General features: G+C 35.2%; 1 protein-coding gene across 1 annotated transcript; it reads left to right on the top strand.

The window, feature by feature from the left end:
• Window positions 1–3,281: 3,281 nt before the first annotated feature.
• On the top strand, window positions 3,282–10,391 carry ERMN (ermin). Its single transcript, XM_079131831.1, has 3 exons — window positions 3,282–3,785; window positions 4,444–4,536; window positions 7,413–10,391. The coding sequence occupies exons 1-3, from the start codon at window positions 3,545–3,547 to the stop codon at window positions 7,928–7,930; spliced, it is 852 nt and encodes a 283-aa protein (XP_078987957.1). The 5' UTR covers window positions 3,282–3,544; the 3' UTR covers window positions 7,931–10,391.
• Window positions 10,392–12,059: the final 1,668 nt, after the last annotated feature.

Below are 12,059 nucleotides of genomic sequence, written 5' to 3'. Positions count from 1 at the left end.
TTGTAGGTAGGCAGAGACATGCAAAGGTAGGTAGGTAGGTAGGTGATAGATTGGTAGATTGGTTCTACCTTTCTGATTCAACCATAATGAAAACAATTCTTCTACCCCACCTGTATCAGTCTCTGTTTGTATAAGAATTGGATCCAAGCTGCTAAGATCAAAAAAAATTGTCTTTTAATCTTATTTTTGTTTAGTGCTCCTTTACCATCTCTTCACTAGAACATGAATTTGTGGCCTTTTTATGTTATTATTAAAACTTTATAATTGTATATAGTAGTTGGGTTCAACCTGACAAACTCATACATGCATGGAAATCGATTTCAGTTTATGATCCCCCTTTTTCCCTCCCTTTTTTCCTTCCCCTCTCCTATTCTTCTTCCTCAATTCTACTATTCTTCTTTTGCTTATTTCTTAATTTGTATTTGATTTGTTCTTTGTTATCCTATCCTTCCCTTCTCCTTTCCTTTCTTTCTTTTATTCTAGCTTCTGCATATGACAGAAAATATTTAACCCTTGAGTTTCTGAGTTTGACATTTCACTTAGCATGATATTCTCCATTTCCTGTTTTTTCACTAATTATTAAGGATTAAGATTTTATTACTTCTCCCCAAATCCCATTTATGGACCTTATACAGACTTAACTTCTAACTTTGGCATTTGACAAATGGAAGGTGATTCTTTATAATTTTATTTTTACACTTTACATTCCCTTATTATATTTTTCTATAGGTTTGATAAAAGTTACATTTCTATCTGTTATCATTATGACTACTAACCAGAACAATCCAAATACTCCAAGAAATTATATTTTCAAGTTATATTATCCGGTAGACATTATGAAATAATATTTAAAGGTCATTAGTGCAAATTCCAACATACTAAGTTATTGGCTGTTAAAAACAGTGGGTGACAACTTACCTCTTTATAGACAAAATAACCTGTGTTTTGTTTTGTGGTTAGAATCATCTTGATGCTAACTGTGTCTCATGTTGCCACCTAATTGTAAGAAAAATAACATGTTATAAACCATTTACCTGACATCTGTTATTTTTCAGGGCAGCATAAAAACATTATTTATAGAGTTTTTTTAAAAAATACAATAGTTTGCCAAGGCAAAGAGATTCTGGATAGTTTTTCTATCTTTCTGGATCTGAAATAATTCTAATTCCATGAAAGAGTCAAAGCATGGCACCATCATGTATAACTAATTAGAACAAATAAAAAATTAAAATATTAAAAAAGAAAGAAGACAATTTATAAATAAATGAATACATAAATAAATTATCATAAAAGCTAGTCTGTACGTGTATGTTGCATTTGCTGCAGGGTAGGAGAAATTTAAAGTGGGAAATCAATGGTCCCAAACTCTCTAAACTGTCTCCAGTCCCATTGGGAGGGATTGGAGACAGGACCTTCCAAGTTAATGAAAGCATTCCTATATTTCTATGTACATAGCTGGGCATTGGGTTGAATTAGTACCATTTTCTGCCCTGAAGGATCTCAGTCTGGTTCCATTCAGTATTTTCTCATTCATATTTACTAGTGGAGCTTCTGGAAAGTACACTTTCACAACATGGCTTGCAGGGCAGTATCTCCTGAGCAGTCCTTGATCCTACCTCAGGCCTTCTGCTGCCTTCTTATGGCTCCAGCTCTCTGCTGCCCCTGTGATGAATTCTGGATCCCTATGGGATCTCTGGCCTAGAGATTTCTGGGACATAGGTCAGGGAAGTCTTACTAGCTGTGTGATCTTGAGTGTATGCCTTGACCTTTCTGTGCTTCGTTCTTCTAGTCCGTAAAATAGGATAATGATAGCACCTGCCTCACAGAGTTGCTATGAAGGTAAAACACTAGTGTTCGTGAGGCAGAACAGGGCTCACATATAAGAGTTATATAAGCATTTGTTAAAGAAATTGAAAACAATCAATTTGTGAGCTGGAAAGAGAAGAACTGGTGATGACAAAGGAGGAGGAAGTTTCAGGCTCTATTAGAGATATTCCCAAGGTCACAGGAGTGGGAATGATGGATAGTGCTGTTCATTTGTCATTCCTGATACAGACCTTAATAGGCCAACCCTAGGCTCAATTTTAAAGGTGATAAATTTACAATTACTATCCAACCCTTATTCTTCTTACCTTCCTCTTAAAAAAAAGATCCAAAATGTATTCTCTCAGGGGTAAACTTGGTAAATATATAAATATAGATTTATATTAAAAGTTAAGTACCTACCTAATTCACAGCAGACACTACTTTCTGAGGATGCAGTTTAGCAAGTTAACAAGTTCCTGTCCAGACGAAGCTTAGGTTTTAGTTGGTGAGAGCCATGACACAGATAATTGTGCAATTACTCTTTCACTGAATCTGCGAAGAGTAGTCAGAAAGGGAAAAATAACATGCGACAGGAATCCTGTGGGAATCCTGAGGGTCGGGAAGGAACTGGCTGTGAGGAAGGACGCACTCCACACGGCCTGCTGTGAGGGAAAGGGTGTGAAAGCATTTTGTACCATGTGAATCCAAACAGGAAAAAAAAAAAAAAATTAACACCTCTTTAAAAAAAGGAAGGGGGTGTTGGTAGCAGTGTTTTAACTAATCACCATTTTCCCCACGGGCTGAGGCTATTGTGCTATATCATTTTACCAGCATCACATAATACCGGCTGGAATGCAGAAAATAATTCTGATTAGGAAAAGGGAAAACTTCAGGGAGAAAATTGTGAGGGTCTTAAAGGACAGTTTGGGCTCCTGCAGACATAAATAAACTAGAGGATGAGAAGCTATAGACAAAATGAATGCTTCTAAATTTGTATAATATTTGGTATTAGCAAGTTGGTAACATTGTTTGTTTTTTCTGAGGTCCCTTCTATGACCTCCTGAAAGCACACCATGAAATCTGCTTCCCAAATCATTTACAATAAAGTTATCCTGTTTACAGGTCTTCGATAAGCCGTTTTTATTCTTTGATAAATAAGAAACGATGCCATTGTGCCCTATAAAATAGCAGAGGTTTTACTTGAACAAAATCCGTTTGGAAATGTTAAGCTGGTGACACAGAACTAATATGCCTCAAGGTGGTCATTCTCTCTGGATTAAAGCTGGGGAACAATTGTGGCTCCTGTTACCAGGAAAATTACAAAGGCCCATTATGGAAAGGGACAAAAATCTCTGTTCCCAGAGGGGGACTGACAAGCTGAAAGTCCCCCTCTACATGCCAACACAAAAGCCTGATTGCCTCAGATTGTTTGTTTATGTAAATCAAAAGGGTGACATTAATTCTGCAAGTGGGACTGCTGAGCAACAAAGGAGGTGGTGATTGGCTAGACTGTTGCTTACAGGGCTTCTGGAAAATCTGGCAAATCCTTTCGCATTTATTCTAAGCTCTGTCTGGACACCTTTAGGAAAAGAATCTGATTATTATGTACCAAAGTGAATAATTTGTATTTTTAGAGTCAGAGTTGGAACTATAGGACTTGAAGGCAAAAGAAGGTACCTTATCAAGGATTTGCTCAGTTTCCCCAAAGCTCTTTCCAAATTGGACTTCAGGGTACATCATGACAGATGTTCCTGCAACATTAGGTGGGGCTGAGTGTAATGGGGATAGCCTTCTGAAAACTGGTCAGCAGCCCACCACTAAACTCAATGAGAAAGCCGCTGATGTGGATGGGACCCCACCAGACTACAGGGTTGAACCCAGACCTGAAGGTGTGCCCACAAAAGGAAATCAGGAAGAAAGTGGAACACCACAAGGGAACATTCTACTCAACTGGTCCACAGATGAGAAGATTCTAAAAGGTAAAGTATTTCCCTTTTTCCTCACTGTGGTTGTTTTGCTATCAGACTCACCCAAGATTTTTTTTTTTTTTTTAAATAAACTGCTATTACAGGAATAAGGAAGACCTGTAGCCCCCTATTCTATTAGGGCTGCTTATCATAAGGACTGAACCTCCACCTCTGGTAAATCCAGGCTTGCCTATTTGATAGCTCTGTGTTCCTGAATAATTTTCTTTGTCTCCTTATGGCTGAGTTTTTGGTTCTTTTTTTGTTTGTTAGTTTGTTTGTTTGTTTACTAGAAGAAAGCAGAAGAATCATGACTACATTCATGGGATTTTGGCAAGAATTACTAAATGTTGGTTAAATGTTAACTATTGTTATTTAATATTTTTTGAAGAGAGAATTCAGAATTTTGAAATCTTTCAAAAATAACTAAAGAGGTCTAAATTCTGTCTTATATAAACAAGGGAAAGATTATCTGTAAAGAAATTAGTTCTTAAATAAATAAATGAAATTAGTTTAAAAAACCAGAAGTTAAATGGTAAGTTTTAGTAATCATAATTAAAAATTTAGAAACCTACTTAGAGTCTGAATTTACATCCCTTGAAGTATATATTTATATATATTTATATATATATATACATATAAAATATTATAATACTGGTATTTTTCTCCCCAGAAAACCCAGGAGATCACGTCTTTATTGTTCAAAAGGCTATCACAGATCTGTCTCTCCAAGAAACAAGTGCCGAGGAAATGACATTCCGAGAAGGTAATGGGAACTAGAGCTTTCTACTAGAAATTGTTTGGCTATGATTATAATAGTTGCCTGGGATGTTGTGTGAGTAGAGTGTTGAAAAAGCAATCAAGGCAATGACTTCACAATCTCAAGGCTGCAATAGGCAGATAAGGGAGACTTGACTTATCTGTCAGTTCCACCACAGGAAACATTCCAGATGCCTCAAGACTAAGATCGCATGGATTGGTATAACTGATTGGCATACCAATGAGATATCTGTGTCTTAGCCCACCTAATCAACCTTTCTTTTTAATCTGGTTTCTACAAATCTGTGTCAGGCACCTTGTGAAATGTAAATGTCTCAAAAATAGGTTAACCCTAAATGACAATTATTGACATACAGTTTAAAGTAACTTTGTAAATCAATTTACTCCATAGGAAAATTCTAGGTCTCTGAAATAAGTACAAAATGGTAAACTATTTATTCTCAAAAAAAGCTCCTGTGGTAATGAAGCTAATTTTAATTTTATTTTTTTTAAGTAAATGGGGAAATAAAGAGAACATTAAAGTGACAATATTTAAATTCTAATAAACTCAATAGGCCACAAGACACAAAATCCTTTAGACATTTCTTCTAAGAAGACATCTACATTCAAGCAGTTTTCAAATAAAGTACAGGATAAAATCTATTAATTAATAGTTTTTTCCTCTCCTGCAACTATAAACATCTTTTCACAAAATTTAGACCAGTTTGTTAGATATAGCTAATTTAGCTTTAGACCTTGACAAGCAAAATATTGAAAAGACCACTGGTGGAAATATTAGAACATCACATAAAATAGTAGACCTTCAGGCAGAAGAGGGTGTTTGTGAATTTCTTGGACTTGCTCCCTTTGCTGGACAACTCTCAAAATGTCTACTGACCAATGCATAGACACTTATAGGAAAAAGATTACTAACAATAGTTATTGTCAAACTACTACATTATCAGAGATAATTTATAAAACTTAAGACTCCACAAAATGAACTCAGTAAATCCTTTACTGTAGTCTTTCTGCTTCCAATTGATATAGGCCTTCTGAGGCAGAGATGACAGTCTTACATCTAGAGCCACCTTCAAATTTCTGTTCAGGAGATCCACTATAGTCAACAGTTTTCTAGGATCTTCTAGTTTGACCAGATGGAAAATGCAAATAGATTCTATTTAATGCTCTGTGGTCTTATCAGTGAACTTGTCCCTGATGAGTCCTTTCTTGTCTGATGAAACATGGACTGTGTACTTCTCCTCCATGGCAAAGGCAGAGGTTCGGTGTCTTTTATTGTGGCAAACAGCTAAAAAAAATTCTTCCAAAGAGAATGCTCCTGGATCAAAAAGAATAAAAGTGCTAAAAATATTGGGGAAAAACTATACATTAAATTCAAATAATTTCATTTGTGATAATCCCATGCCTGAGTCATGAATATGAATAAAACAGCAGTTTCTTTGGTTGGGAAAACAAAGCAAAGTTTGATATTAGAGCAAACATTCTAATGTATTTTTATATGCAATGTAAAGAATATTGACTGGAAGCCAATGAACTGATAGCAGCTGTGTATATTTAATATATTTAATGTGGAATGACAATCCTCTTTCTCTAAGTTTGTAGTCTTTTTTTTTTTTTTTTTTTTTTTTTTTGCGGTGCTGGGGATTGAACCCAGGGCCTTGTGCTTGCAAGGCAAGCACTCTACCAACTGAGCTATATCCCCAGCCCTAAGTTTGTAGTCTTGATTCCTAAAATTAACAATAAAAACAAAAACAAAAATGAAAGGAGAACTAAAAATTTTGGGTGAAAACAGACTTATGAACATCTATAAGGGAATTGTAGAGGGAAAGAACAAAGAGAACCATTGCCTCTCACCTTATTTACATATAGGATCTAATGGTGTTGGAAGGTGATGTGCACCCAGGCCCAGCAAGGTACCCAATCTAGACCTTCCTGAGTCTTGTATATTACAGACTGAAGCTTTCCACAGAAGTCCTTCAGGGCTAAGCTAAGAGAAGAAACTCTGCTTTCTTATAATTAATTCTTATCATATTCCATAAACATTGAAGGTATACTGACATGATCTAGCTGTTTGAAAAATGACAATTTCAGTGCATTAAGCCTTTTAAACATCACTACACAGTAACAAATAAGTTGTGTCAATTGCTTGTCATTTGAAACATGTCTAAAATACAGGCTGATCTGGCATTATGTAGAAATGACCTCTGCATGATTTTGAAATCTAGGCAGATTTCTCAGACTGATTTTTGAGTTTTGGTGGGTTTTGTGCCTAAGTTGCCAGCCCTGTTTGCTGACCACAAAAGGGTCCTTGATCTTCCTTCCTTTCCTGACAACCTTAGGGCAACTCCAAGAAACAAGAGTATCAAATACCAATTTTGTTATTGTGAGTGTGAACATAGGCAGTCATTTTAAAATTTTCATTTAGGGGTGTGTCTGTGTATGTTTGAGCTAGGTCCAAACATTCTATTGTACTATTACATTTCCAGTTGTAATAAGTTAGAGAATATATTTAAGAGTTTATCATCAGTCTTACTAAATATGGTGGTACACAACAATAGACTTCCACAGTCAAATGAGGTTGAGTTGCTGACTTTCCTGGAGATTTACAACATTCAATAACATTTTAAAGGCTTGTATAAATTCCAAAGAAGCTTATTTAACTGTATTTAATGCAGTTACTTTCCAAACTAATTTGACCGTGGAGCATGTTTGATCGTGCAGAATGAATGAGTAGTCCAGAGTCATATCCCATAAAACACATATTGGAAAGTGATTGTTCAGAAAAATAATTTAGACAATAACAAAATAACACCTTGGTATGCTGGAAACTCTGAACATCTCAACTACCCATTGATTTTGCTACAGGGAATCAGTGGGAGAAGATTCCTCTGAGCAGCAGTAACCAGGAAATAAATAGTCCAAAAGAAAGAATTGCCAAACAACCTCTAGAAGAGAGAGAGTATGATAGGAAGAACAAAGCTCACCAGGCAGCAGAAATTGAATGGTTGGGATTTCGTACACCTAGTAAAGTTGACATATTGTATTCTAAACAAGACGAGCAGGAAGAGGTTTGGAATGAAGAAATTCATGATGATAATGATGACGATTGCAATGATGATGAAGATGAAGTTCGAGTGATAGAATTCAAGAAAAAACATGAAGAGGGTTCTCAATTTAAAGAAGAAACCTATGCAAGTGAGGACTCCCCACTGAGCAGCCCTAGCTCCCAGCCTGTGACACCTGAAGAGCAGCCAGCGTTAGGAAAGAAGGGGGATATCTCCAGAAGTGCTTATTCAAGATACAATACAATATCCTACCGGAAAATAAGGAAGGGGAACACCAAGCAAAGAATTGATGAATTCGAGTCAATGATGCATTTATGAACTAACTGGAACTGAGAAATTCTCACACCTACTAAAGGAAAAGCTAATTCCATTGTCCTGAGTTGAATGTTTCTATGCCTTAAGTTACCCCCTTGAAATACAGGCAAGCTTATTGTGTTTTTCCCTGTAGAATAATGTGGAAATAACCTTAGACAAAACTCAGTTTGGTACCCTCAAATAAAAAAGCTGTAGATTCATTCTTGAGCACTTGCTTTTCAAACTTTACTAATATAGCATTATGTGACAAACATTAAAGAGCCAGACCCACAGGGGACTGCATGATTTGGCTTTAAAAGTAGCAGTGCTGGGAAAGGTAGCCATCAAATGAAAGAGGGGACGCTTTGAAATGACTCCTGTATTTCTTTTGGTGTCTTTCTTCCTGTAAGTCTTCCTCCTTTTAAGCATGGTTTTATAGACTCCAGTAATAAACTTTCCAAAATTCTTTGCCTTATTACCCTAAAAGAAAACATTCTGAGTGGTTTTCCTTGGCATCTACTGAGTGAAAATTCTATGGACCTCCTTCCTAGGTGTCACCATTCACTGAGTTTTCTCACTAAGGGGCTGAGCAATTGTTAGGCAGGAGAATTCTGTTGCTAAATGTTGGCTTTATGCTTTCAAACTGAATTAAACCCATTGTGAAGTTGATACAGGGAGGGGCTAGAAGACTGTGGGCAGTAGACAAAGGAGTTATATTGGTTAGTTGTATTTTTGTGACTGAAAACAAAATCTTGTCTAGCACAATTAAAGTCATTAAAAAGCAAAATGACGATTTTAGCACAATTTTCGGAAAATGTCCCTATTACCATGCTTTCTCTTATTAACGGTATCTCAGAATAATTTTCTTTCCTTAGAAACCTGAGACAATGCTAGTCATAACTGTACTAGTTACTATGAAAATGGAAATAATTATCTTAGAATATTTTTGAAGAAGGGTGTGAGCATATATTTTTAGTGAGAAAGTTCTGATAGTTGTTGGAAATACATAATTCACTGAACCTCAGCCCAAATCAAAAACCTTCAAATTATGCTTATGGAGCTTCACTCAAATCAATTCATCAAATAATGTATTGAATATTTATGAAAAGAGAGAGACTATATTTATATTTTTACTTAGTTTGTTCCACAATGTTTCATTTCATGTTTCCATATATATTACCCTGAACTTTCTGTTGCCACAGTTAAAAATATCTTTTGGCTCCACAAATAAAAAGACAATTCTTTATTGTCTGAATGTAATACTGTCTTCATTGTACTATTCAGTCCTTTGTTTATTTCTTTTTCATTTTCGAGTGCAAAAGCCTGGGTTATTCCTTCTAGATTATTGCTTTCCTATGTGTAACAAAGCCCGTATGTCCTAATGGCAGCTTCTTTAATTCTTCCTGGTTATATAATATTTTCCATAGTATCATATACTGCTATGTAGTGTTTACAAGACACAATGTGTTATTCAGGATTGAAGTGCTCTTTTGATTCTGTCTCACAGGTACTACAGAATCTGCAGATTTCATTTGAGACAACATGAGGGACGTCAGATCTTTATTGATAATGTTAGGTAGGAGATGGATGTACTAGGACAATTTCCTATTTAATTTAGATCCTTTAAACTGTTTCACCTAGAAACCTATTGTCTTTCCCCCAGGATTTTCAAAGTACAGTATTGTGTTATCCATCATATAATAGGACCATATTGTTAGTCCACTTTCAGGAGAGCCTGCATTTTAAGTTATTCTAAATGAGGCAATGAATTTCTGTGAACCTTGAAGGAGACAGGTGGTCTATGGGTAGGTGACATGACAAAGCACCTGGCTCTTATGTGGCACCAGTATATAATAACTTGATCTTTTTAGCTGTGTGCTCTTACCTGACAATTAACAAACTGTGAAATATTTTGTCAACAAGACTATGTTAGGGTATGTTCAGTTGGTAAATGCTTCAAGTTCACGGACGAGACAAAGTGGTTTCAAAAGAGCACTTACACTAGTCTTCAGCATTGGCACACATTGCTTCTATTGCCATCTTGCACAAAGGCGGTAGAGTTAAGCTTCCTGGAGTAATATGGCAGGTATTTGAGTCTTTGTAGCCTAGCAAAGACAAGGTCCTGTTTCAGATTACATGAGTGATATTCAACATATTTGAAAGACATGTGTGACATGATTAAGGACGTATATTGGTAACTACACGTGAGGTTTACCTGAGTCGCTGTGATTCCAAGTTCAGGGGTAGTCAGAAGTATGGTACCTGACAGAAATGAGAATTGGCTTATTGTGCAAATGCTGATATTTCTTGCATGACTTTATATTTTCTTTTGTTGTCAGATGAACAGAAATTAATAGCTTTATTTGTCTGTAAACATAATATTATGTTGAAGACACAGAATTCGTAGAACCTATCTCTATATATTAACAATTTATAAAAACAACTGCTGTGTCTGACTTGCTCTGAATAAAAGTTTGTGTCTTCACTTCTGGTTTCTAGACTTTCTTTGGTCACCTCTTAAATTTTAGTAAGAAACTTCCATATTAGCAACTACTAAGAATATCAATAATTGCCTTTTCAAAAATCAAGAGAACATTTCATTTCAATTCATTGCATTATTTATTTCAAAAAGTTCTTAAAATGATTACATACGGAATTATAAAAATTTTCTGGTAGATATATAATATACATAAAAATTTCTATTACTGTTAAAGAAAGTGAGATACTGTTTTAGTTGAATATTAACACCAACAAGTTGAAAAATATATATTTATCTTTGTAGTCATCAAGGTAATACATTTAAACTATGCTGGCACTTTTATAGTAATTGTTTCTGCATATTTACATGGGGTAGTACTTTTGGCACATTTTCAAATGGAGAACAGACATTTAAGTTTTTCAAAGTGATAGGGAAAACATTTAAAATAAGTAATAATACAGAATTATGGAAAAGGATGAAACACCAGGGTATCATAAAGAAGAAATATGTTTGACCATATGAGAAAGGCAACCACTTCTCTTAAAGGCTGAACTTTCATTGCTCTATAAAAACAAGAGGGCTATAAAAAGTAATGTCAAAGTTATATTTGCCAATATTAAAATATCAAACTGTAGCATACCACCATAAATATGAGGACCAAAATCTTTACACAGCTCATGAAGTACACGAGATGACTGGGCCATACTGTCCACACAGACACAATGACATGGGTGTTAATGGGCAGTAGAAATCACCCAGAGACACAGCAAAGTACAAAATACACTGGTGACATCTAGGAATTAGCTGTCTGTTCAGGAGAATTTTGGATATAAATTTAGAGAGCAATTTGGACTTTTTTCCAGAAATTAAAAGTTATCTATTTGATTCCTTCTTTATAATGACTTTGTTTGGTCATACATAGGTAAAAATGTGGTACAGAAAAATGTCCAAATTAACTCCAAACTCCTTTATGCTCTATAACTTCAATCTTGTTCTCTCACTAAAGAATGTTTTCAGGGAATCAATAACAAAATTACTCAATACTACTCTTTGTCTTGTTTTAAGCCCACTTCCTGTGGGCTAATGCATATAAAACTAGTGAAATTTGGGCAGTGTTTAAAGGAGAAGAATGAAAGCATTGTGCACAATCATAAACAGAAGAACAATCACCCTGATAATTTAGAATTTGATTATTCCTTCAAGTCTGCCGCACAGCATCAAAGTGAAAGTTCACTTGTTACTGGTACTGTTATACAGAAGGTTAGATTAGACAAAGCCATGTAACTGAAAGAGTTAAAATTATTCAGAGACTTTTCATTTTCTTCATGTTGCAAGTAGAAACCCTGGGTTTTACTTTCTCCCCATCTATAGCATGAAACACACACACACACACACACACACACACACACACAGAAACGCCTTTACAAAAACTGATGTTTTCAAATGGTCAGGGAAAGATTAAAATCTTTATTCATGTTATCAAAACTTTCAATTTCAATATGTGATTTAAAGGCTTTATTTATGCAGAGAATTATAACTAATATCTTCAAACTTGCAACTATCTATCAATTCATAATAGAAAACCTCTGCTTTCAAAAAATTTATTTGACAACAGTTGTCAGTATTAGTAACTTGGCATATTCTAGATTATTCTGAATTGTCCTACACGATTTA

The sequence above is a fragment of the Sciurus vulgaris genome, assembly GCF_902686455.1.
Source record: "Sciurus vulgaris genome assembly, chromosome: 3".
Classification (NCBI taxonomy): Eukaryota; Metazoa; Chordata; class Mammalia; order Rodentia; family Sciuridae; genus Sciurus; species Sciurus vulgaris.
Note: the sequence above shows the minus strand (reverse complement) of the source record. Positions and strands in the feature narration are given on the sequence as shown.

Excerpts from the sequence above, each read along its gene's own strand:
- ERMN (XM_079131831.1), top strand. The coding sequence starts at position 3,545 with ATGACAGATGTTCCTGCAACATTAGGTGGGGCTGAGTGTAATGGGGAT. Across the intron at positions 3,786-4,443 it reads AGATGAGAAGATTCTAAAAG|AAAACCCAGGAGATCACGTC; the intron begins GTAAAGTATTTC and ends TTTTCTCCCCAG. Across the intron at positions 4,537-7,412 it reads GGAAATGACATTCCGAGAAG|GGAATCAGTGGGAGAAGATT; the intron begins GTAATGGGAACT and ends ATTTTGCTACAG.